General features: G+C 55.8%; 1 protein-coding gene across 3 annotated transcripts; it reads right to left on the bottom strand.

The window, feature by feature from the left end:
- Nucleotides 1–142: 142 nt before the first annotated feature.
- Nucleotides 143–26855, bottom strand: GARS1 (glycyl-tRNA synthetase 1). 3 transcript variants are annotated; one of them, XM_078152014.1, is made up of 18 exons: nt 26577–26855; nt 19765–19866; nt 17662–17764; nt 16070–16211; nt 15387–15475; nt 14667–14743; nt 12699–12844; nt 11963–12112; nt 11654–11816; nt 9950–10114; nt 7245–7353; nt 6046–6190; nt 5468–5553; nt 4815–4924; nt 4329–4422; nt 3555–3745; nt 2785–2915; nt 143–2641 (listed from the first exon to the last, which is right to left on the bottom strand). In XM_078152014.1, exons 1-17 carry the CDS (start codon nt 26808–26810, stop codon nt 2790–2792), a joined length of 2232 nt encoding a protein of 743 aa, XP_078008140.1. In that variant the 5' UTR covers nt 26811–26855; the 3' UTR covers nt 143–2641; nt 2785–2789. The 3 variants fall into 3 exon arrangements, with proteins under 3 accessions (XP_078008140.1, XP_078008138.1, XP_078008139.1); XM_078152012.1 differs by lacking the exon at nt 143–2641 and having other exon boundaries at nt 2672–2915; XM_078152013.1 differs by lacking the exon at nt 143–2641 and having other exon boundaries at nt 2672–2915; nt 6046–6186; nt 7241–7353.

Genomic DNA, 26855 nt, shown 5'->3' on the forward strand with positions numbered 1-26855 from the left:
AAGCGGTGACGCAAACTTAGCCTCACTCCCTGTACATAGCTCCATTACTGAGATAACCCTGAGAAAAAGCCCCGGAGGGCGCCGAGCCGGATGGGGATGGGGGGCACCCCAGGGAAAACTCACAAAAAGACCAAGGACAGTCTGAGAGATGTTCAAGGTTTATTAGGGCATCACATTCACCTCGACGTGGAGTCATACATGAACGAGACCAGAACATTCAGCTTTTCTGAAAACCTGGGCTGAGATCAGCCGTCCCCCTCCCTGCTGAAAGCCCCTCTCAGTTCTTCAGCTCCTCCCACACCAAATGCTGCTTGGTGCGTCTTCCTGCTGTGGGTTGAACTCAATGCACTTTTAGCACTGATTGTGCAAACTTTTTAAAATTATTACTGTGACCAGGGATTAGGAAAGGTGATATCCTTTATCATGCATTTAAAAATACAAACCCTGAAGAGAAAAAAGACACCTGTGTACCTAGGTGGTCTCTTGGGATGGCTGGGAGGGGGTGGTCCCACTGTTGCAAAAGAATGAGGCCACAGGGGAACCTTCTGGCCAGCAATTCTACGGGCTCCCCCGTAGCAGACTTCCATTCCATTCCACCCCATGTTGGTTCAAGCTTCCAAGTTACACTTCTTCCAAAGCAAAGACAGTGAGAATCGGGCCCTACCCCTAGGGGGCTTACATTCTGCTGAGCCATAGCTTTTAAGGTAATGCAGGCAGTGTCAGACAATTACCCACAGGTCACAAGAGCCAAGTTCCCCAAAGCAAAGCCATCCATCAAGTAACAGAATGTCCCAGTCCACCTCACTCCAGGGGGAGAGGCTCTCTGATGGCCGTGTCACTTACACCTGCCGCAGGCGGGGTCAGCAGAGACCCTGCTACTGGCTTCTGCAATGGCAAAGGCCCCCAGACAGCTAAAACAAAGTTGGCTTCCCCCTTACAATGAAGGCTGGCCTCTGCCCAGCTCTACCCAGGTGACTCCCTGTCTTAGGAATTGACAGTAAGGTGCCAATAAGGGTAAAGGCATGCATCGATCTACTTTAATTCTTTATTCCACAAAGATTTCAAAAATTCCTTCCGCAAAAATCAGAGATGTCTCTCAGACCACCAGGCCAACGTATTGGGAGACACACAAGGTGGTTTCATCTCTGGGGAGAAAGTCATTCTATTCCCTTGCTCAGTTTAGTAAGATACCAGCCCCCCAAAATCCCCCCAAATCAAAAGTCTTATGTATCATAAAAGCTTGGCCTGCAACACCCTGGGGGCCCAACTGGGCCCTGTCTCTACTTGATCTAAGGCTGCGAAGCTCAGTCCCTCTACTGTCCGAGGCGTGAGCCCAGGGGGGAGGGGCTCCTCCCAGCATTCGCTGTGAGGAGACCAGAAAGGGGACCTGACCCATCCTAGCCTTCGTCAGCTCAACCCATCGCACAAGACATACAAGTCATCTAAAGGCCTAGAGGGAAAGCGTCCAACGGCCCAGAGAGCGACATTAGGGCTCAGAACAAGTACAAACGTGGCATGAGCTTCTCAGCTGACCATCAGTCACCATTCAGCGGCCTGGGTGCGGCTGATTAGCCCCGCGAGCCCGGAGAGCACAAAGAAGTGGCGAGGGCAGAGGAGGCATCATCGGGGCTGTCTGTCACCCCTTCCTGGTCCGAGCCTGGGAAGATCCCCCCACCCTGGACGGCCTTAGGCTCCCGGAAGGAGGGACTCCCAGGAAAGCCCAACAGACCCACATTCAGACCAGACACACCTGCTCATCCCTGTCACCTAGCTCGGACCTGAGGCAGTCGGGAGCCAGCTCGTCAGATGTCTATGGACTCCAGAGCCCCTCCAAGACCATCAGCCCACAGCCACAGACCGTCAGAGCAGGGGAGGACCCTGGGGCTCATCTCATCCGAGCCCCCGATGTTATGGGGAGGAAAGCAACGGCCAAAGAGGTGAGGGGAGCCAGCCAGGGTGTCGAGCTTGCGTCCCGGAAAGCCCTGCGAGCCCAAGGGTCATACCGCCAACAAGCGATCACGTCTTTCGCTGCCCTGGACAGCTGAACCAAACACCAATCAGGCCGGAAGCTTGGGGAGGACACGGTAAGAACGTCGCTCCCCAAGCGGGCCCAGAGATTGGTGGCACGCTGAAGGGCGGAAGGCCAGCCTCGGACCCACGGTACAGGGAACGTCTTCCGTCCACATCAGTCAGACAAGATCGAGGTCAATCACACGGGCCACAGGGCGAGGGAGCCCGGCAGCCCAGGGGCCACGCCCACACCCACCTCCCCACCCGAGGCCCAACCACCCTTCCTACACTCGGAAAGGGGCAGAGCAGCAACATGGGGCAAGAGTTTCCCTGAGATGGGGGTCTGGGGGACGTTTGAGGCCCTGGGGGGGGGGAGGGCAGGAACAAGCAGCCTGGGCCCGGGGGGTGGGGGGGCACCAGGGGCAGCAGCTGGCGGAGCCTGGCTGTCTGCCCAGAGGCCTGAAGGCTCTCTGGGGAAAACAACAGCCTTCCGTGATGAGGACGGTGTTTACAAAGAAAGACGAGATGCCCTCACGCAGACAAGTGGTCTGATGTATGCCGGGGGAGCTGTCTCACGCGGCAGGGTCGGCCCACTGAGCACCACAAGTAAGGCCGGACGGACGGAGGGCAGCTGTACAGAAACAAGCAGACAGAGGCAGCCTCAGCTGTGCGCAACCTTTAATTTAATCGTCATTTGTGTCGGGGCCCAGCACAGACGGTCACATGATACAAGTTTACGGGTTATCGCGTAAGCAGGATGAGGAGAGGACGCACCAGTCCTAGTCCTCAATGGTGTCCTTCTTGCCCGTCTCCTGCCCCTCAAACAGCGGGTAGCGGGCTTCCACATCGGACCAAGTGATGGAGCCGTTGGCCAAACTGCAGATGACCTTGGGAAGGTCAGTGATCTGAGGCAAGCAGAAGGAGAGGTTCACATCAGTGCCGGGCAGAGAGCCAGGACCCCAGGCCCCACCCCGCCCTTGGCCCCACCCCAATCTCACCAACCAGGATGCTCCAGACTTTCCTGGCCTGTGACCGCCGATGCCTTGCCTCACCCCACCTCCCACCAATGGGGCAGAATGCTCTGTGTGCCCTTAACTCAGCCCCAGTCTCGGGGCTGACTATAAGCCCCACGAGAGAGGCCACAATCAGCGGAATCACTGCAGCCCCTTGCCTAAGATGCCCACACCAGCACAGCCCCTCCCCCTCCAGGAACGCCCCCACCCTGCCCGTTTTCTACATCTTCTCCGACCTTCTCTGCTCTTACAGTGGAGCCCCCAGAAGCCCCCTCCTCCTGCCTTCCCAACTGGAATCTCTTATCCGCCGGGCCCACAGCTGGCCCACTGTTGGGCCCACAACTGGGCCTCCAGGAGCAAGGACTCCCACGGCCCTGAGCCCCAGACACATTCGGCTGGCATTTCACTGCTGTCTGTACGATGGGCTAATGTACAGCGTGCAGCTTCCCACCCCGACCGGACAGGGCGTGACGTTTCCTGCAGAAAGGCGCCCGACCTCGCTGAGCCCGACGCAAAGCTGAAGAGAGCTACCTGGGCACGAATCTGGCGCATCGAGTCCCGGTCTCTCAGTGTGGCCGTGTGCGGAGTCTTGTTCACGGTATCAAAGTCAATAGTGATCCCAAAGGCAACCCCGATCTCGTCGGTCCTGGCGTAGCGCTTCCCGATGGAGCCAGAAGAGTCGTCCACCTTGTGGGACACCCCGCTCCTGGTCAGGGCTTCGGCTGTCAGGGGGGACACGGAGAGGAAGTGAGAAGTGCACCCCAGCTTACAACTCAAGGGAACCAAGCCAAGCCTGGGGGGTGCTCGGACCATGGGAAAGGCCCCACCCTGGAAGCCCGCCCCAGGCCCGGCTGTCACCAGTCACTAGGGGACCCTCTCTGCCTCAGTTTCCCCATCTGTAAGAGAAAGGCGAGGAGCTTCTGTGCTAAGAGAAGCTGAACACCACGGCGCTAAGAGGAGCTGAAAAGGACCTCGAGCAGGTTGTCTGGACTTGGTCCGGGCTCATCTCCGCGCTGCCTCCCAGCCCCACCCACAGCAGCTTTCCCTACAAAGGGCCTCCTCAGACAGTAAGGAGGCGACAGCGCGGTCTGGAGTCGCCCCAAAGGGAAGCCTGTAAGCAGGGGCATGCCTCAGATGCTCAGTAAGTCAGGTACAGACAGAGGAGAAAGAAGCATATGCCCATACACACACAGATGCTCACGTCCACGCATGCCCACTCACATGCTCACACGTTTGCGCACACAGATGCTCAAGCCCGCGCACACACATGTCCACATCCGTCCCAAACCAGCTGGACCCACTCACATAGCTCCTTGACGAAGGGCATGAACTCCTGGTTCTGGCTCAGCGGAAGGACGGAACATTTGAACGGGGCAACGACGGCAGGAAAGCTGAAGAACTGGATGAGGAGGAAGGTCACAGAGCGTCAATGGGCGGGTTACCTGAGGCCCAAAGGTCCTGACACCCACCCCTCCCCGACTCCAGTGCCAGCAGCGGGGCAGCGCAGGGCATTCACTCAGCACTTCCTGGGTGCCCCGCATGCGGCTACGGCCTGGAGACAACTCAGAGACGAGAGGCGCAGAGACAGAGACGTGGTAAACATGGAGACCGAGAGGAGGCCGCTGGTGACAGATGATGAGCAAGACAAGAGGGATGATGGACCACGAGGACAGAAAAGGCAGTGGCACACACAGACACACAGAACACCACTCCTGCGCAAAGACCCATCCAGATGAATGGGCCGCGTGGGGACAGAGCACTTCCCCTCCGACAGACAGACCTAGGACCTACCGTTCTCTGCTCGTCCCCATCTCGAACATGGAACGTATGTTCAAACACCGTGTACATGATCCTGCCCAGACCAAAGGATGGCTCAATGACGTTTGGAACAATCTCTTCAACTGAAAAGGGCAGAGACAAGCCTGCTCGAGACCCCAGGACAGGAAGACCGCGGCCCGCCTTCATCCCTGAGGAGCCTCATGCCCTGGTGCTTCCTGGTTTGGGAAGATGGCTGCCCCAAGGCACTGTCCACTGCCCACGGGAAGGGGCAGGGACAGTCCTGCACCTCGGGGAACAATGTCAACTGAAGGAAGGGAGGCCCGGGGACTGCTCGCAGCTCTGCCCCATGCCTTCTGCATCTATAATCACCTCCACATGCGGCCAGAGCGGCCACCCTCCCACCAGTGACGACTGCGGACAGCGCACTGCCCAAACCCCAGGTGTCCCGCTGGGGAAGAGAGCGCCTAATCGTGGGAAGCTCTGGTTCCATCCCCGGCAGCGCTGGGAAGAAACCCTCCGCCTGATTAGCCTGACGAGGGGTCCCGGGTCCGAGCCCAGCAAGCCCAGGCACCCCCTTTCTGGATCTCCCTGCTCTTTTAACGAGAGGCAGATCCAGCAAAAGGGCGTCCTGCCCCCAGGACACTGACCATGCCCTTGGCACTCACCGTGGAGCGTCTTCTGGAATCTCTGCACGCTGACCATGTCTTTGGTGACCTGGAATGTTTTCCCTTCTGTTTCAATGGTGAATTCCCTACAGAAACCCAAAGCGCTTCACATAAGTCAGAATATAAACAACTGTGTGCGTGCATGCGTGTAACTATGTCTGTGTGTGTGTGTGTGTGTGTGTGTCTGTAAGAAGGAATATGCACACGGATCTGTTTGCATATGTGTGTGTGGTGTGTGAATGTGAGGCACGTATGTGTGTAAGCATATATACAGATATGTATCGTGATTGTATGTCAGTGTATACATATGCATATGTGGGGGGTGCTACAAGTATGTGGAGTGTGTGCGCACGCATGTGCGCGTGGTGTGTGTATGTACGTGTGTGTGTGTGGCGTGCACATCAGTATGTACTGGGGGAGGGGGGGACCTACTACTATAAGCACCAGATGCTTCATGTGTATGTATGCAACCTTACAGGACCCAGAGCAAGGCTCCCCCCCATCTCCAGAGTATCTGCCCCCCCACCGCCGCCGGCCGAGGCAGGCCCCCTCCAGACGCAGCCCACACCCGTGCTCACCCCTTCTCACTGAGCAGCTTCTCCATCTCAGTGACGTAGGCCTCGTCGCAGGCGGCCAGGTAGTCCAGGACCAGCCGCGCATCCTTCTTGTAGGCCCTGCCGACGGCGGCCTTGCTCGACTCAAACTGGACCACGTTCACCGTTCTGTGAGAGGCAGTCAAGGAAGCCACACGTGCGCACCGACCAGGAGGCGCTTGGGGTGACAGATGTCATCACCTAACAGAATCTGTTCTTTGTCCTCCGCAAGGTCTACCTATTCCCACCATTTTGTTTCTTCAAAGGTGAAGAGAGGGAAGACAGAGGGCCACCTTGAGCCGGTCCTGCTACCCCCACCAAGAGAAGCGCTGACCCCAGACCTTGCAGGGGAGCCCCCAGAGCGTCACAGGCCGCTTTCCTGCCCAGACCCAAACCAGGGAAAGGCGCTTGTCCTGAATACCCGGCCCTGGCATCTCAATCCGCTCCCATTACTTCCCAATCACGCGGCCTTCAGCTTTCTCTGTCAGTTCTTCAGGCCCTCTGCGCTCTGGCACACGCCAGGTCTGCCGCACATCCACCTCTTCCACACACTTGGCCTGCTTGCGGTTCTCCATACACATCACCTATCTCCCACCTCCATGCTTTTGTACAGCCTGTCCTCCACGTCCAGTGCGTACTCTCTGGTCCTCATTCTGCCCAGACACCACCTCCAAGCAGTCCATCCTGATCCTGCTCTGGCCCTGCCATCTCCCCCACCCCCAGCAAGAATCCCACTCTGTTTCCTGGATGAACGTTCTGGGTGCCCCCAGACGGCTTCCTTTTTGCCCCGGCACCCCCAGAACCTAACACAGTGCCGGGCACCTAGGACGCGGTTCTCCATACACATCACCCATTTCCCACCTCCATGCTTTTGTACAGCCTGTCCTCCACGTCCAGTGCACACTCTCTGGTCCTCATTCTGCCCAGACACCACCTCCAAGCAGTCCATCCTGATCCTGCTCTGGCCCTGCCATCTCCCCCACCCCCAGCAAGAATCCCACTCTGTTTCCTGGATGAACGTTCTGGGTGCCCCCAGACGGCTTCCTTTTTGCCCCAGCACCCCCAGAACCTAACACAGTGCCGGGCACCTAGGATGTACTAAGTGCTCACAAACTTCTGTCCCAGGCCAGCTGAGCCCCCACTCCTCAGCCCATGCCGTGGTAGAGGCCACAGCAGAAAGGATATGGGCTCCTTAAGCAGCTTCTCCGCCACCAGCGGGACTTTGGTGGCCTTCGAGTGGCAGGTGAGGTCATAGCAGGAGCGGTCGGCACAGCCAACAATCTCAATCCAGCCCTAGTAGAGAAGCGTCAGAAATCTCTGCTCTCCAACGTGGAAGAAGAAGAGCCATTCCCCAGCTGACCAGTGGTCAGAGGACCCAAACGGGCCGATTTCAGACAAAGAAGTTGAAGCTATCAACAGCCACGTGAAAAGTGCTCTAATCACTACTGATCGGAGAAATCAAATTTTTGTTTGTTTGTTTTTTTAGGCAATTGGGGTTAAGTGACTTGCCTAGGGTCACACAGCTAGTAAGTGTTGAGTGTTTGGTCTGAGGCCAGATTTGAACTCAGGTCCTCCTGGCTTCAGGGCCGGTGCTCTATCCACTGTGCCACCCAGCTGCCCCCATGGAGAAATCAAATTAAAACAACTCTGAGGCACCAGCTCACACCCACCAGACCGGCTAACAGAACAGAAAGGGGAAAAGTTGATGTTGGAAGAAATGTGGGAAAACCGGGACACTCATGCATTGTTGGTGGAGTTGAGAACTGATCCCACCGTTCTGGAGAGCAATTTGGAACTATGCCCAGAGGGCTCTAAAACTGCACACACCCTGTGATGCAGCAACAGCACCGACAGGTCTGTATCCCAAAGAGATCAAAGGAAAAGGGAAAGCACCCACAGTACAAACATATTTGCAGCAGCTCTTTTTGAGGTGGCAAAGATCTGGAAACTGAGGGGATGCCCAAACACGGGGGAAGGGCTGAACGAGCTTGGAGGACAAAAAAACGTGAAGGGGAGACTCGCGTGAACCGCTGCAGGGTGAAGCAAGCAGAACCACCAGATGACAGTGAAGAGATCCACTGGGGCAGCCTCAGCGGTCCTGCTCCATACAGTCCCTAAGGACAGAGATGGAAAATGCTCCCCCCGTCCACGGAGAGCAGACAGAAGCAGGCTTCTTCCACTTTCTAGCTTTTGGGGGTTCGTTTCTTTTGCAGCATGGTTAATATGGAAATGATTTCACATCATAATCGTTAACATACCGCTTGCCTTCTCAATGGGTGAGGGAGCAGTGGGAGGGAGGGAAAGAATTTGGAACTCAAAACTGAAAACCTGAACGCTAAACAAATGAATGAATGGCAGACTTGAAAAACAAAAGAAATCTCTGCTCTACTCTGGTCTCCTGTCACCAGATGTGCTGAGGCAGTGACAAGAGGACTCCAATTAGTTACACCATCCTGATGATTCAGCCCTAATTGTTTTTTGTAATTGGGGTTAAGCGACTTGCCCAGGCTCACACAGCTAGTAAGTGTCAAGTGTTTGGTCTGAGGCCAGATTTGAACTCAGGCCCTCCTGATTTCAGGGCCGGTGTTCTATCCACTGCGCCACCTAGCTGCCCCATTTAGCCCTAATTTTGCAAATATGTTTTAAGTCGGAAAAGGCATTACAGAGCTGCATAACCTCCTACACCCACCCAGAGCTGGCCCCAACCCTGCTTTCAGGTCTCCAGAGGGCCCAGACTGTGGCACGGGGTGGGGGGCAGGGAGGGAAATCAGCTCAGGCTGGACCTGGGGATAGGCAGAATGCACCAAGACGTGTCTGTCCTTGGTGACTCCACGTGGGGAATGGGCCTAGTAACCAGGACTTCTGGAGGCCTGTCCCGAGGCCCTGTAAAGGCGGCAGACCTGGGCAGAGGCAGACTGCGACCTGGCCATCACCCTGCTTACAGACCCTCTCCAACAAAATGACCAAGGGGTAGCAACGTGCATCAGGGAAGGGAGTGAAGCTATGGATCACTGACGCACAGGCAGGCCAGAGACTGATCTCCAGGCTTGAGGTCACTTGATTTCAATGGAGGAAATCACTCATTGCCTCAAAAGAGAATCAGGATGGATGGCGCTACTTTCGCTTCTGTAATGAAAGTGAACTAAAGAATGGGTGGGACTGGGTTTTTAAAACGATCTGTAAATACAGCACTCAAAACAGGTTAGGAAGAAACCCTAACTTTCTCAGAAACCTACTGCTCCCTCATCTACTCCTGAAACCCTTCTGCTGCCCATCACACACACTTCACTCTCTTGTCAACGGAGGCGTGTGGTTTCTGCCCTAACAAGAATTAGAGGAGAATGCCCAGGGCCCAGAGCAGAGTAGGGGCTTAACTGATGCCTGCTGCCTGATGGGCGGGATGGACCCCTTTCTTGGGATCCTTGGGAAAACAGCAGAGCAGGCCTGGCTCAGGTCAGCACTGAGCCACCTTGGATCACAGCGCCATACTGGATCAGGGCTCCATCCTCCTCCGAACCCACAGCCCTGCCCAAGCACCCTTTCCAGAAGTTTGCAGGATTCCTAGTAGGAAGTCTTCCATTTTTTACAGCTGTCAAGAGTTATATGTTTTTTCTTAAATGCACTGAATTCCTCCCACAAATATTTAAGTGCCTACTCCAATTCAAGGCCCGGCTCTAGGTGCTCTCAGGGAGCCTAAGAGCGTCACAGAACTGAGTTCGGCCTCCTTGCCACCTTGATCCATGGCAGCTCAATGGCTGTCACCACCCCTCCCCACCTCAGTCCAAGGTCCCAAAGCATCAAGGAAACGAATGCTGGTGAGGACCCCGCCCCACCTCCCCCCCGGAAGAACCAGCTGCTTGGTGACCAAGGGTCTTTTCAGTCCACTTACATAGGACGTCTTAGCCTCAGCATCCCAACAGTCACAAGCGTAATGCGCCATCTCATTGTCCATGTGCTGCCGGAATCGAAGCTTCTCCGGGGACACCCCAACCTTGGTGAGGTAGAGGTAGATTCGGCCGATGAAATACCCCAACACGGAGTTGTTGATCACCCCCTGGAAAGAACAGAGACAGGAGAGTCAATGCAGTGGGAGCGACCTTCTCTGCGGTTCCTTAATCTGTGCCCGAGCTCTGTGCACAGCACCGCTAAGAGCGAAATGGAGATGGAAATTCACTTTTTCAACAGGTTTTCTTCCTTCATACTGGCGTCTGAGCGGCTCCGTGCATCTGACAAGAGGCATTTATGTGATTTCTGTTAGTTTTGGTGTTGATATGATCCATTATGCTGATAGTTTTCCTAATACTGAACCAGCCCTGCATACCTGGTATAAACCCTACCTGGTCGTAGTGTATTATTCTTGTGATAAGTTGCTGCAATCTATTTGCTAGTATTTTCTTTAAAATTTTTGCATGTATATTCATTAGGGAAACTGGTCTATCATTTCCTGTTTTGACTCTTCCTGATTTAGATATAAGCACTATATTTGTATCATAAAAAGAATCTGGTAAGACTCCTTCTTCACCTATTTTCCCAAACAGTCTATATGATAGAGAGGAGGCATTTAAATAAATGTTGGGTAAACAGCCCTCCAACACGAACGAATGGATTCTAAGACTCGTTCCTACAAGATCAATGTCCCATATGCTTCTACCCCTCACTAAGAACCCAGTTCTCGTGGGCTCTCAAGGACATCGGGCCACCTCGTCCTCTCCCTCCCTGATGACTCCCTTCCCTCTCCTCTGCACAGCCTCCTCGCATATGGTCACTCCACCTGCCCACAAGAATGTCAGCTCCCTGAGGGCAGGCAGCGCAGGCACTGTCTTCTTGTCTCCGGGTCCCTGGTGCCTCAAGTAGCGCCTAGCATGGCAAGAGCTGAAGGCATGCTTGGCGGCTGAAGCCTGGAGTCACTCCCCGCCTACTGAATGCGCTGCACGGCCCCCAGGGAAATCTGTGCAGCAAGATTAGGAACCGCTACAAAGAACGGGCCCAACTTCTGCATCTCTAGCTCTTTTCCTCCAAACGGGAGAAGCCACCAGCTTCCATGACAGGCCTCAGCCCCAAGGCATCTCAAGACACAATATGGCGTCCCCAACTAACGAAAGCGTTTCCTCCAGCTGTCTGAAAATGAGACTCCCTGCTTGCACAGAGGACACCAAGAGGGGGAAGTGTCCCAGGAGTCCTGAAGTCTCTGCATCCTCCTGGGCCTGGCCCCAGTCAGGGAAAGGCTGCATCTGGGGGCAGACAAGGAAGCCCCGAGAGTCTGCGGGGACAACCAGTCATGGGATCCAGTCCAGTGGAGCCACCCTCAGAGACGGCCACCCAGGGTCCCAGGCTGGACACCAAGGGGGCACAAAACCCCCGGGGTTGGACTCAGCCTTTCTGTGACTTCTGTCCTCAGCAACATTTCCACCCTAGAGCAGGCCCCACATTCCAGTGTTTTCATGAGTGCCAGTCACTCTCCCATCAACTCTCCAGAGGGGGCACTCCTGCCAAGCCCAAACGCCCAAGGTGATCCATGGCACGATGGAGGCCCTTGGTATGGGAGAAGATCCAGCCCCACTGCCAGGAAAGCGGCCAGGATGCCCCTCCTCACCTGCTCCACCGCATCCCCGAGGCGCATCTTGTGTGCAGACTGGCCGCTGACCTGGGCTCTTGCTGAGTACAGGGAGAGGGTGAGGTCTGCCACGCTGTCAAACTTGGGGTGGTGTTTCTCCTTGGGGTCGACGAAGTGCTCAATCTCTGCCATAGTGAACTCTCTAGAACCAAAGACCAGAGGCCACTACGTCTGTATTAGGTGAAATCTCCACCAACCTCATCCGGGAGGAGCAGGGGGCATCCCCCAGCACTTGCTCCGCCGGCCGCACGTCCCCCCCGCCCGGGCACGCAGAGGATGAGGTGGTACCTGACTCGGATCAATCCCGAGCGCGGGGAGATCTCATTGCGGAAGGAGCTGCCGATCTGGGCAGCCGCAAAGGGCAGCTTCCCCTGGTTGAATTCCAAAAGCCGCTTGAAGTTGAGGAAGATGCCCTGGGCGGTCTCTGGCCTCAGGTACCTGGACACGAGAAGGAAGCAGTCGTCAGCAGAGACAATCCACCCCCACCGCCAGCAGGAAGGTTTGCAGCGCCAGCAAGACTGACAATCTCAAAACCCCTCCATCTACAGGACACCGAAGCATTCTCTCACACCCCCGGAGCCTGGGGTGGCAGCCACGGCCACGCGCAGGAGAACCCAGTGACAAGCTGATTCTAAATCATCCGGTCCCCTCTGGGAACAGGCTTTGTGTGACCTGACAGCCAGAGACCCTTCCAGGTCCTGCCCAGTACGATGCCTGTACCTAAAGGCACAGCCTGAACACGCTATGAGAGGAGATGCTGGGAGAGGCCCAGCCCTTGGGCTGAGGGCCCAGGCTCCTTGCTCACACATGCGCGCACACATACACACAAACACGCATGCACACACTCATACACATGCATGCGTGCACACAAACACACTCACACACATATATGTACGCATGCACGTGCGCACGCACACACACACACACACACCCCCTCTGGAGTCCCCCAGCCAGCCTCGGGAGCCTTGCCGCTGGGCTTCCTGGGTCAGGTGCCTGCGGGAGGCCTCAGGGCGGGGTGACATACCCAGGCATGTTCCCTCCAGGCCCGATGAAGGTCTTGAACATTAAGTTGAATGACACAGGGGGGGACAGGTCATTTCCGGTCAGGGGGGACTTGACGTTGTAGTTCACAAAGAGGTCTGCGAGCTGCTCCTGCCCATAGTTGTCCAGCTGCCGAGGCACACGAGGGCACAGCGGTCAGCGTCAAACCCGTCTGAACGATCCCCACACGCCGCCAGATGGCACGCTCCCCCCCCCCAGCTGGCTTCCAGGGGGCCATCGCAGGGGAGGGACCAGATCCTGTTCCCCTCCGCGACCCCTCGGGCTCGCGGTTCCTCAGTGTTCGCCAAGCGGCTCAACCGCTGCCTAACAAAGGAGCCCGCAGAGCGGCAGAGAAAGGAAGCCGGCGACAAAGTGACAAGCACGCTTCGGAGGAGCCCGGAGCACGGATCGTCAGCAGGAGAGTGACCTCAGGCCCAGTGATGGCTGGAGGAGACGGTCCTGAGTAAAGCTGTCCCCACGGACTCCCAGGGCCTCCACCGTACCACGCAGAAATGGCCGGCAGCCTGCGGCGACCACGTGAAATAACCGTGGCCGCTTCTCCCTTCCCTCACTCCCAGGCCGCCATCTTCCCATCACCCACGCAAATGTCCCCTGACCCATCATGGCGCCTTCACCTGACCAGTGGATCCCAGCTGACCCCCAACCACTCCCTGTCGGTGGCTGCCCCGCTTTCCCAGCACCCTAACACAGGGCGCTCTCAGTCCCAGGGAGGAAGCCACAGAAAAAGGCAGTCAGCAGAGGGACCCTGAATTAGACCTCCCAGCCTCAGTTTTCCCATTTGTAAAACGAGGATCCCAATACCACCTCCCTTCCCAGGGCCATTGTGAGGGTCAAATGAGATGGTCTAAAGAGGGTGTCCCAAACTGCACAGAGACCTTTGGGGAAGCTCCCTGAGCAAGCTCCGAAACCACCTTCCTCAGAGACCCCCCCCACAGGAAAGGGGGAAGGGCCACGGCAGCCAATGAAGCCCTTTCCGTGTGCCTCTGACTTCATCTCTCCAGTGGTGACCAATGATCTCATCAGCCAGCAGACAAAAGGCTTTCCTCGGCCCATGACCCCCTGACCTCACAAGACTCCCCTCTCTAACCCTCTCCTGGCTCAGATCCCCATCGGAGGTCCACTCAATTGAGAGCGTCCCCCCAGCTCCCGTGGACTCCACGACCTTCCCAGGCAGCCCCACTCTCCTTCCTGCAGCACCGGCTTCCTGAAGATGGACACCCCAAAATGGATGTCCTAGCAGCCCCCCCAACCCACTCCCATAAGGACTGTCTGTCACCCACCAAGCCAAGCAATGGGGAATTCACGTGGCCTCTCTCCCAGCTTCTCTCGACTCCACTCTCAAGGCTGCCAGTCACCCCGGCTCAGGCCCCCCTCCCATCTCCCCCAGCCCCAAATGTCTAAGCTCCCCGGACAACCCTACCCACAGCCACCAGGTCACCTTCCCAAAGCACAGGATGGACACCACTACTCTGGAAGCTGAGGGGTAAATGGAGCCGACAGCTGTCCAACCACTGACCCTACTGTCTCATGTCTCTCACGTTAGAACAGGACCTTTGTGAGGGCAGCCAGCCATCTTCACATGGGGTTAAGTTTTACAGACTCAGTTTCTCTACTATGGGTCAGTGGGCCCAGAAGGAAAACATGGGTAGGAGAGAAAGGGGCTGAAAAGCCCCCTCCCACCCTACAGATTGATCACGGTGTGTAATAGGAGGCAGCCCCAGCTGCCTGAAATGTTCCAAGTTCCTCCAGGGAAGGCCCAGAGGTCACCTGAGGCAGGTCACAGACAGGCCCCTATCAAGGCAAGGCCCTGAAGGACAGGTCTGGAGCACAGGAAGCTGCCCTTGGCCTGGCTACGCTCACAAGAAGGGGCCAGCCTCTCAGCAGGGCCCAGGCCCAGCCTGCTCACTGGGGAGCTCTCCAAAGCGCTCACCTGGATCAAGACGCTCTCCATCTCAGACTTTTTCTCAGCCGAACATTTCTTATCAGACATTAATTTCTGCAGGTGAGCTGTGAACAGAGAAGGTGCAGTCAGCCTTCAGGCCTGGGGGTACAGGCCAGCCTAACAAGGAATGCGGCCACCCTTCGAGATGTCCGGTTTGGGTCACTGCAGGACAGTTCCCAGGATACAAGACCTCGTCCTTCTAGGACGAGAGGAGGAGCAGGACAGAGTGCAGCAGCAGAGCCTGGCACTCACGCTAAGCATTTAGCCCACATTTAAATGGTAAATTAAATTAAGCAAAATTAAATGGAAAAAATTAGAATGACCAAGCTTAGAAAAGATGGAAGGCACTTTCCCCCATGCCACTTGTGGGCAGTAGTGGGAGACTACGAGTGTGGAATAGGGCATACGTCAGAGTCACTCAACTACGCCTGACGGTTTGCTGAACTCTGCACTCCAGCTTTTATTCTCTACCCTAAGACGGCTCTCTGGTAGGAGGCCTCAGGAGACACAGACAAATGCAAACACAAACAATAAGAAATCATAATTGTGTTTAAGAGGCAGCCGTTTCATTTAACTCTCTGGGCTGTGCTTAACTCCCCACGTTAGGCTTTGGAGAATGAAAGGGGGCGCCCCGATACCCTTCCCATGCTCCTGGGCCTGCAGGAGCCCCAAGCGGGGAAGCCTGGTCCTCTGAAATAGAAACCCCACCTTTCAAGAGATGATCGGCACGAAAACATTCTCCACTTTTCACGTCTTTCACCATGAAGTCAGCAAACTTGTCAACATGGCCAGATGTCCTGTAAAAACAAGTACCCAGCTGAAGCCCACGCGCCCCAAGGGCAGGTGTTCCTGACTCCCAGGGGAGCTCTCGCAGCTGTGAGCTGAGAGGTGGGTGACAAGGGAACCCGCCGTGGCGGTGAAACATTTTTGCAGGCCAGCGTCCACCGGCATTTCTTTACCAAATGTGCTACTTCACGCTCAGGCTGAGCTTTGGGCAGCTGACACCCAACACTAACTCTACCAGGAACGCATATGCCCAGCAGGAAGTCCTCCCTATTTTCAGGTAGCTGGGGGCAAGGTGCTAGATCTGGCATCACAAGGACCCGAGTGCCAATGCTGCCTCAGATCCTGACTGCTGGTGTGACCTGTGGGTCTCTGTTTCCTCCTCTGTAAAATGAGCAGGCCAGCCTTCCCTGGCCCCCAAGGTCCCTCCTGGCTCGAAACCTAAGCCCTCTAATAACTTCCTCTTTGGTAAGTGAGCGCCAAGCCCGGGAAGCCCCCACACAGACGCACTGTGTTCCCAGGATCTCGGTGGTCTGCCAGCTGCCCAGCCAGCCCAGGGGCACAGCCAACATGGGCAGCACGTGAGCTGGGAGGAGACACCAGCATACTTGAGAACAGGCTCCGGGGTGAGCATCGTGCAGTCAATCTCCAGGATCTGCTCCTCTTGGATAAAGTGCTGCCGCCACAGCTGGACAATGTTGTTCTTCAGGGCACACCCCACAGGCCCCAGGTCATACAGGCCGCTGACTCCTGGGAGAGGAAAGAGAGAAGGGAGGAACACAGGCTGTCCCTGCCAGGCCAGAGCCCCCAGGGCCAAGGCTCCACTTGCAGGGAGGGGACCGCCACGTTCTCAGGACAGACAGACGTCAGGAAGGGGGCTTTGCTGCCGTGCACTATAGGAGGCTGCATTTCAGCTCCCTCTCCTTCCTGCCCCTCTGTGTCACCCTGCTGAAGAAGTGAATGAGCATTCTGCTCTTGAAGCTGTCACTAACGACCAACTTAAACTTCCAGCATCAATGTCTCCAATGCCAGCGTGGACGCCTGGAGCCAAACTAAGGTGGCAAGAGAAGAGGGGCCTCGGACAGGAGGGAGAGGGGTCTCGGGCAGGGGGGAGAGGGGTCTGAGAGGAGAGGACAGACTCGAGATGGAGTGGGAAGACAGTGACCTCAGGACCAGTGATGGCTGGAGGAGACGGTCCTGAGTGAAGCCTGGGGGTCAGGGAAGGGGGAGCGCATTTAGTAAGCACCTACTGTATGCCAGGCCCTCTGCTAACAGCTTGGAAGGAAATGATCAACTTTCCTGGTTGTTAAGCTACATTGTCATGCTGGGGCTCCACAGATGCAACAGTGCTGTTTAATTCTCGAGTTCAAACCTCAAGTCCCGGGTTTGGTCAGACTGACCGTGGGGTCAAGGTTAGGGCAGTCACAAAAGCACTGTCCTTACATGGATTCCTACATCTGGCTCTCTCCTCCTAGGCAGACAGTGGCAGCCCACAGCACCCACAGAGAAAAGACCCCCCCCACACACACACACACACACAGTGCCCCCTACCCCCCCAGTCTGGAGACTGCCCAAGCAGGGGCTTCAGTATGACCCAGAAGAGCCAGTCCAAGGTCCCTCCGAGGAAGCACAGCTCTGGTGGACATGGCAGCCTTCACCCAGGCCCCCCAACCCTCCCTCCACTGTCATGGCAGAAAGAAATCTAGTGCCGAGGACAGAAGGGCCCTTCTAATCTGCGTGCAGGCTACTGCAACCTCATGGACAAGACAGGAGGCGGGCCTGGCACGGCCAGAGGACCAGACCCCCCCCAAAACTGGGCCCAGACATCTTGGACAAAGGCCTACAACAGACGCTGGCAACAGAACCAGGATCCAAAGGGAGTCCGAGGGCCAGGGTTCTGAGCAGAAGCCCTCAACTACACTCAGAGCTGAGCCAATTCCAAGCCTCAGCCCTGCCCTCTCCAGGCAGAGGCAGCTAGAAGACAAGAGTTCATGCAGAGCGACCCCAGGTCTGCCTGGTGAGGGAGGACACAGGGACTCCTGCTTGGGAAGGGCCCTGGGGATCCCCAAGTCAAAGAATCGAGCTTGAAACCTTCAGGCAACTCAAGAAACGAGAACTGAACTGGCCGTCACACCCCCAACTCCAAACCTAGAGCACCAGCACGGAGCAGACCCCGCGTGAGCTGGCGTGACTCCCGCACCTCCGTAAATCGCAAAGGCTTGGTCATAGAAGAACCTCCGCTTGAGGGTGTCCTCCATTTTAACGCGGTCAACGGTGTCATCTTTGGGCTGCAGCGCCAACTCCTGGGGGGAAAAGGAACAACACGGAGCGATGAGCGCTCGCCCAAACCACACACCCACGCCCACAAGGGATCAGGCTTTTCTGTAACAGTTACTGGGCATAAGACTGGCCTTTGTCAAGCAGGAAGCAGCCCTGCTGCATCTGCAGAGCCCCAGGATGACAATTTAGCTTAACAACCAGGAAAGTTGGTCATTTCCTCCCAGGTTCTTAGCAGAGGGCCCAGCACACAGTAGGGGCTTACTAAATGCGCACCCCCTTCCCTGACCCCCCCCCCCCCAGTCACTCAGGACCGTCTCCTCCAGCCATCACTCTGGGCCTGAGATCACTCTCCTCCCACTCCAGCTAGAGTCTGTCCTCTCCTCTCGGACCCCTGTCCCCCACCCGGGGCCCCTCTCCTCTTGCCACCTCAGCCACAGCCTCCCAGGACTCCCTGCTTCCATACACACAGGGATGAACCAATCTGGAGGAAGCCTCATCTTCACCAAGCTTGCGCAGCCCCACGCAGGCCCTCCCTGCTGCAAGGCAGTCCCTGTGCCCCCCCCCCAACTCTAGAACTCGCCCCTGGCCCCCACAAGCTACTCCTAACCTTTTCTTCTTCCCTTCATGAGCCTTCCACGCCACCCTCTTCAGCGCACCCTCCCTGTCCTCACCGCCTCTTCTACCCCACACCAGGTCCTCCCCAGAGACCCTTGGCAGCTGCCCCCACCCCACCCCCCAGGTCTCTCTGGCAGGCTGGTCCTCCACCCCTCTTCCTCTCCACAGCTCCTTCTCTGCCCCTTTCAAACAGGCCTGAGTCTCTCCTCTCCCTGAAGAGCCTTCACCAGGCCCTACTTCCCCTCCCCACCTTCTCCTCTCTCTCAGCCAAACTTATTTTTTTGTTTGTTTGCTTGTTTTGGGGTTTTTTTTTTAGGCAATTAGGGTTAAGTGACTTCCCCAGGGTCACACAGCTAGTAAGTATCAAGTGTCTGGTCTGAGGCCAGATTTGAACTCAGGTCCTCCTGACTTCAGGGCCGGTGCTCTATCCACTGCACCACCCAGCTGCCCCACAGCTAAACTTCTTTAAAAGGCGTCTACAATGGCTGCCTCTACCCCCTCTCCTCTCACTCATTCCCCAGCCCTTAGTAACCTGGCCCTCAATCTCATCACTCAACAGAATCTGCTCTCCAAAGGCCTCGACCATGTGTATCTGATGGTCTTCTCTCCCCCTTTGCCACTGTCTGTCACCCTACCCTCAGCTTGGTTTCCACGAATGTTCTCTCCTGGGTCACCCCCACCTCCACCCCATCTGACTGCTCCTGCCCCCGTCCCTCTGCACTTCTCCGCCACATCCCTTCCTCACTGTCCCGGGCCCTCTGTTCTCTCCCTGGGGACCCTCTTCAGTCCCTGATTTTGTCCCCACAGCCGGCCCAGCCTCCCCTCTGAGCTTTGGGCCCAAATCACCACCAGCCTCATACACCTGCAGCCAGTGATCAGAAGCGAGGGCATCAACCTTCCTGCCTTCCGCACTTCCCTCATTCTACACCCCTGGTGGCCCCTCCTCTTCACACACCTCCTCCTGCCCTGTAACCTTTTCCTTGGCCTCCCTGCCTCCGACCAACCCCCATCCTACACTCTGTGGCCAAAGGGATTCTTCTGACCTGCAGACCTGACCAGGTAACTCCCCCAACTCCCTAGAGCCTGGAAGTGAAAACATAAACCCTGGTTTCACTTCCATGTACTTGTATTCATAATCCATCCCCTGCCCCCCACCCCACTGAACTAAAGCAGAGCAGAATAAAAGGAAACCCTGGCCCCAAACAAAGCCCTTAGGGCCTCTCGGATGGTCACTCCTCCCCCACACACAGAGGACCCTCCATCTCCCACCTCCACGCCTTTGCCCTGGCATCACCCGTGCCCAGAGTAGCTAACACCACCTCGTGTGGGCGGATGCCCACCTGCCCAAAGGACCTGGGTGACTGCTAGCAGCGAGCTCCTGGACAGAAGGGATTGCTCGCTGCCTCACCTTGGCCTCCAAAATCCTCTTGCGGGCCTTGAGCTCTGCCACAGCTCTGTCGATATCGACCTGGGGGGCTTTGTCTTCTTTCAGCTTTCTCACCAGATCCCCCTAAAGGACACAGAGAACCAGGGTCAGCCAGGAAAGGCACAGGAAAGGCATCCGCGGGAGGGCACCGACAAGGACCGGTCCTCCTCCTTTTAAAGAGCCTGGCTAAAAATCACCCCCGAATTTGAAGAGCCACAGAGGACGATTCCCGCTGTCCCGTCATGGCCAGCAATGACAACTCCAGCCCACAAACATCGCCCTCCGCTGAGCAGGGGGGCAGGGCAGAGCAGCGAGCAGCCCCCTCCCTCGAGTGAGCTGAGTGACTGACGTTAGAGACCGGGCAGAGCCTGGGGGCGGGCTGAGCTCGGCTTCCCAAGGCACAACTGATCTCTCTGTAGTTAATGAAGATAACGGTGATGGGGAGAGCTCCCAGAACACCCCTTTGTACCAGGAGAAGGGAAGGCAGAGGTCCCTGTGGCAGCCGGCCCACAGGAGACAGGGAAGGCACAGACTGCAAGAGGAGATGCATGGGACACAGGAACCCTCACCTCCTCCCTCTAGAAGTGACCGACAAGGCACTGCCAAAACCCAGGCATCAACGCCAGGCCTGGTCAGGAGGGGGAGCCTCCCGCCTCGTTCTCAGAAGCCAGAGAGAGAGAGACGAAAAGACAATGTCCACGAGTCGGGGACACACGTTTCAAAGACACTGAAGGGAGGAAAAACAACGAAGATAGAGTGCTCATCGCAGCGGGGTTTCAGTCAAGAAACGCCCACCCTCAGCAGACAAATCCAGGGCCCTGAAACCCAGAGGACTTGGGGCCTCCCTTCCTCCCAAGGTCCGCGCTCCCACAGCTACGCCTCACGGATCACCGGATGGCAGGGGCCAGCTGCGACGGCTCTCTCCACGCTGGAACGTCCCAATGCCCATTCTCTCACAGCCCCTCTCATCTCCCCTTCTGGGGGCTTCCACGGGCTCAGGGACCCTCCCTGTGCCCCGGTGGTTCCCAAATGAGCCTCACCCAGGCTCCATCACTGACTGCGTTAGGACCTGGGCTGTGGCAGAGACACATCCCTAAGCGGCCTTGTTCTTCCCCCCAAAGCTTCTCTTCCTCCGAACACCTCGACTTCTGCTGCTCAGGTGATTACGACAGCCATAGTCTCTAGCGTCCACCCCACGGGCACCCCTCAGCTTCCTCCAGGCCAGGGGCCAGAAAGCAGGCACTTCACCGTCTGACTCAATAACTAATTCTGTGGTCCACTCTCACCTTCAAGGATCAAACATAAATCCCTCAGTCTGGCGGGGCCCGACCTCTCTCCAGACTTGTACACCACAGTCCAAACTGGCCATGTTGCTGCTCCTCACCTACAACACCCAGTCTCCTGCTCTGCCCCTGCACTCCCTCCCCACCTTGGCCTCAGTCAGGTGGTGCAAAACCCCTCCCAGGGTTTTGTGAGGATCAGATGCAATCACACAGGCCATTTCATTTTGCTGCTGTTCAGCTGCTTTTCAGTCATATCTGACTCTTCATGACGCTGGAGTGGTTTACCATTGCCTTCTCCAGCTCATTTTACAGATGAGGAAACTGAGGCAGAAAGGGTGAAGTGACTTGCCTAGGGTCACAGAGCTAATAAGTGTGGGAGGCCACATTTGAACTCACGTCTTCCTGACTCCAGGCCAAGCGCTCCATGCACCACAGTGCCACTTAGCAGCCTCATATGCAAAGTGCTTTGCAATCCCTAATATACTACAGAAATAGCAGCAAGGATGATTCCTCCCAAACTCCACCCCAGATGGGCCCTCTTCACTAAGGGCCTGGGCTCTCATTGTTCCAGAGGGCAGGGGTAGCTTCATTTATCTGTGTCTCTGTATGCCTAGGGCCTGGCTTTCCATCAATGCTTATGGACCTGTGGTTGAACCCAGAAAAAGGCAACAGAAGAGCAGGGAAGTCCTCATGATCAGAAAATCCACCCGTCTTCTCTACAGAAGTGGGAGCCTATGGGTGAGGAGTGCTGCACACACGGGCAGGCTGACACGCTTTTAACTGGATTTTGTCCTTTCCTGGTTCTGTATTATAAGGGATGGCTCCCTGGGGAGAGGAGGGGAGGGGATGAGAGTCAGCAGTCTCCCCGGCTTCTGTCCCACCGTGAGAGAGCAGTGAACTACCAACAGGCCAGGCTCAGTGTCTGTTGGGCATCTCAGCGCTCAGGCTGAGGGAGGCAGGCAAGGAGGGCACAGCGAGGCACACGCCCTGGTGACAGCTCTTTTCAGGGTCCGCTAACAAGCATAGTTCATCAGGACTTCCCAGGTGCTACCACAGGAAACAGGTCTACACCACACTACCTGCCTAGCTTCACTGGCTACCAAAACCCAGAGGTTCACAGGTCCAAGGAGGAGGGCTCAGCGAGGCCTGCATCTGGCGGAACCTCCAAGATGAGCCCAGCCAGGCCCAGTGCTTGTGACCGCCAGCGCATAGCAGGAGCTCCAGACCCACTCTCTGACTGCCTCATGGACCGTCACCTCAGTGTCCCATCCCTCAAAGCTTTTCTTTCTGTACTTGTTCTCTGCCTCCATGGCGCTCCAATCAGAGTCTTCCCTCCAGGATCTGCCTCTGCTAGTGAGCCTCCATCTCCTCAGACTCACAATTAAGGACAAGATTATACACCGTGCATTGTTTTATATGCGCCGCAGCACCTGAGCCCTGGCTGGACTCCCTCCTCCAAGGATGAGGTGAGACCCGCCCAAAGGGAAGGCTCCATGGAGTCCCCGCTGCCTCTGTGGATCCTCCCACTCACCTGCTCAGTGCCTCTTCTGAGAACCGTGGGCGGCAGGCGGTCTTAGGACCCCCAATTACAGATAAGGAAACTGAGGCTGGGAGGAATCTGAGCCAGGATGTAATCAGAGTTCTTCTCCAGGCCCCTTAAAAGCCGAATCAATGAATGGTACATGGAAGGAGCCCCAGGGTCATGGGTTCCCTCCTCACTCCCCCAAGGCACCTTATCTGTTCAGGCCTGTGAGGCCCCACTTGTTCTCAACCTAAGCCTCAGCCTCCCATCCCCGGAGAGAAGCTGCCGCAGTTCCCTATGAAAGACAGACCACTTAGGGCTTCCAAAGGGAAAAAAGCAACAAGAAAAAAGTCAACACGCTAGCTGACCATCAACAGAGCACTTTCCCATCCGGGGACACAGCCATGCCAAGAGACACAACAACTCCCCACTGACATAACCAGCTGGTCAAGGCAGTAATTAAGAAGAGCAGATGCTGCTGAGGCCAATTCCTCATTCAGAAAATCTGTGTTTAAAACAGGAGGTTGGGGTGTTTAACAGAACCAACAAATTGTGGAACAAGTGTGCTTCTTTCAAAAGCTCAACATTTCGGTTTTTCTTCCCAATGGACAAGTATTACTCAATCCCTTTCATTTTAGGTAACTGGTTTTGCCCAAACAGCTGGTCTGCATTGCAGTCCCAGGCTAACGTGGCAGAAGGAGGGGTTTAAATGGAATAGAACTTAAAAAAAAAAAACATGCCTCGTTTCCAAAGAGAGGAGGATGAAAAGTTGAGAGTTACAGAAACCACAGCAAAATGTGGGGCAACCAACACCTCTCCTGATTGAGGGGATGCAGCCAGGACATGCGCTGGAGAAGGACGCGCCCCCCACTGCCTTGGACACCAGTCTAAAGAAAGGAAAAAGGGGACCACCAGGAAGGCTGCAGACCCAAACCTAGCCCAGTGAGGAAGGGCACCGGCCTGCAGCGGGGCAGTGCTGGCTCCTGCTGCTCTGGGCCTTCCAGTGGACCCACCCTGCTATTAGACTGAAGCAGAAACTATTGCATCAGGCACCTCTGCAGGAGAAACCAGTTTGAGGTTTGGTCCTAAATGAATCTCACTGAACATGTGCATCCACTTCCAACTAGACACATTTTCCTATCTGTTTCCAAAGGCAAGACTGGTGATGGGATTGAATCCCTTTACTCAATTCTGATTCTAAAAAGGCATCCATTCACATAGCCCATTCGCTGCATGAAAACTTAAATAATTCCATAATTCCAAAATGTTCCTTTATAAGATGGGCAGAAAAGCAGCCTGGTACAGTGGAAAGAGGGAAGGTTTAGGACCCAGACCATTCTCTCTCTCTCACACACAACACACACACACACACACACACACACACACACACACACACACACACACACACACAGATCTACTTATTCAGCCCAAAAGTCTCTTCCAATCTCCAATTGCCTATTAAACATCTTGAAAGGAATGTCCCACTGACATCTTAAACTAAATTATTGTTGTTGTAGTTTGCCCTTCATAACAACCACCCTCAAACCCTCCTCTCTTCTCAAAGGGCACCACCATTGTCCCAGTTACCAGGATCACAATTATCGCCAGTATCATTCTCAACTCCCCTTCTCTCACCTTCCCACCTTCCACATCCAAGCTGTTGACAAGGCTTGTGGATTTCACCTCTGCAACATCTATCACCTATTTCACCTCTGCAACATCTATCTTTAGTTTCACCTTAGCAACTTTTCTCATCTTTCCTCAATTTCCCTCTGCAACATCAATCATCAATTTCACCTCTGCAACATCTATCTTTAGTTTCACCTTTGCAACTTTTCTCATCCCTCCTCAATCTCCCTCTGCAATATCATCTATTTCATCTCTGCAACATCCCTCCTCAATTTCCCCTGTGCAACATCTCTCCTCAATTTCACCTCTGCAACATCTATCATTTCACCTCTGTAACATCTACCTTCAATTTTACCTTTGTAACTTTTCTCATCTCTCCTCAATTTCCCCTATGCAACATCAATCGTTGGTTTCAACTCTTCAACATTTCTCATCTCTCCTCAATTTCACCTCTACAGCATCTCTGGAATAGCCCTCTTTTCTCCTCTGACAGTGCCCCCACCCTAGTTTGGGCCCTCATCACTTCAAACCTGGATCATTTCAATAGCTGCTGGGGGGAGGAGGCAGGGTCCCTGCCTGCCTCTAGTCTCTCCCCACTGCAGTCCATCCTCCAATTAGTCACCCAAAGTGATTCTCCTAAGGCACAGATTAGACCGTGTCATTTCCCTACTCAATAAACTCCAGTGGTTCCCCATTACCTTCAAAATCAATTATAAAATCCTGTTTGGTTTTTAAAGCCCTTCAAAAGCTGGCCCCTTCCTAACTTTCCAGTCTCCTTCTGTTTTAACCCCCAGGTATTCTGCAATAGCAACCCTGGCCTCCCTTATCTTCATCTCCATCACTCAGCCCCGGGCATTATGCTGCTGACTTCCCTGGCTTCCTTCAAGTCCCAACTAAAATCCCTTCTTCTCCAAGAAGCCTTGCTCAATCCTCCTCAAGCTTACTGTCTTCCTTCTGTGATTTCCAATACAGCTCATCTATCCCCTGTTACATATACAAAGCTGTTTCCAAAAGCTGTTTTTGCCTTTCGTTGTATCCTCAGAGCTTAGCATATGGCCTGGCACACAGAAGGCACTTAATAAATGCTTGTTGATGGCTCTGAGCAAGTCACAGCCTCAGTGTGCCAACTCTCCACTGAAGAGGAATTACTCATCAATCATTATTGATAATTGGCACACCAGGAGCTGCCACACAGAATCCAGATCCATGATCCCTCCTGGCCTCGCCCACAACAAACCCCTGACTTCTCTGCCCCTGCAGCACAAAAACATTTCTTTCTCTCAATCCTCCAAATTCATACTTTCAATTGGGAATTGAAAAATCCCCTTATTCCTGACCCCTAGATTAGATTCCAAAAAGGGTGCACTTGTGCATGTATGCAGGAAGCATGCAGGTACATATGCATCTATGTCTAATCGTGTGTGTGTGACTGTCTGTCTGATGGGAGGAAAGGGAGACTAGAGAAAGGAGCAGACCGTTTTCTGTGTACAAGGAAATGCAACACTGCCAGGAACCATGCTAGCACACACCTTTATGCAGCCTGATTGCGGACCAGCCTGGCCCATTTGGGCATCCCTGCCTGGAATGCGGGTTGGCTGCTATCTCCGCCTGGGCAGGGGGAAGTCCTGAGCCCAGCCCTCCCCCTAGCTCCTGACCTGAAGAACCTGGTTTGCTCTTTCCTGGCAGCCCCAGTGCCCAGCACAGGCCTGACACACAGTGGGCGCCTAGGGCACCCGGCTGCCTCTACCAACGAGCAGAGAAAGGCAGAAGGACCGAGCAAGCATTTGCGGGGCAGGGGGGAGGGTCATCCGGAGAGGCCACAAGGTCACAGAACCCTGGGGCGGATTTCGGGGAAGCCCAGAGACCGGGGATGATCTGAGGGGGGAGGGGAGACCCCTCTGGCAAAGGAAACACAAAGAGGGCAGGAGGGGCCCTGGGGTCCATCTGGCCCCGGGTCACGCAAGGCCCCAGAGGTCACTGGCGGGGGGAGGGTCGTGTCACTTTACATGGGCGGTAACTGAGGGCCACGCAATCAAGACACTTCACAGAAGGAGTGAAGGAAGCGCGGGCCCAAAGGACCCGCGGGTCCATCCGGTCCCACGCCACGCACCGGTTTGACAGAAGGGGAAACTGAGGATCAGAGAGACTGATCAGGAGCTCCCGGACCTGGGGCTGGGGGCATCTCAGGGTCCGTGCAGTCCAGCTCCCCGAGACCGAGGAGGACGAGGACCTTCCCAAGCTCACAACCGCCTACCCCCACTGCGCAGAGGAGTAAACCGAGGCCGGAGTCGGCTGCCCACAGCCCCCTGCCGCCCCTCCCCCACCACACGGAGAGGTAAACTGAGGCCGGGGGCGCTTACCTGCTGCCTCACGGCCAGGCGGAAAGGGCCGAGCGCGGCCTCCGCCTGGGCCCCGTCCATGCTGCGGCCCAGCGGCCGTGCCCTCGAGAAGGCCGCCGAGGAGGAGGAGGAGGAGGAGAGACGGGCGGGGGCAGGGCCTGCGGCGCGGGGCTGGGGGCGCGGGGCCGGAGTCCGCACTCGCCTCAGAGCCGGCAGCACCGGCGGCAACAGAAGCAACGCGCGGCGCGGGTGCATGGACCCGAGGGGGCGGAGGGGGCGCGGAGAGGGGGCAGAGCGCAG

The sequence above is a fragment of the Phascolarctos cinereus genome, unplaced genomic scaffold, assembly GCF_003287225.1.
Source record: "Phascolarctos cinereus isolate Bilbo 61053 unplaced genomic scaffold, phaCin_HiC Scaffold_4;HRSCAF=312, whole genome shotgun sequence".
Classification (NCBI taxonomy): Eukaryota; Metazoa; Chordata; class Mammalia; order Diprotodontia; family Phascolarctidae; genus Phascolarctos; species Phascolarctos cinereus.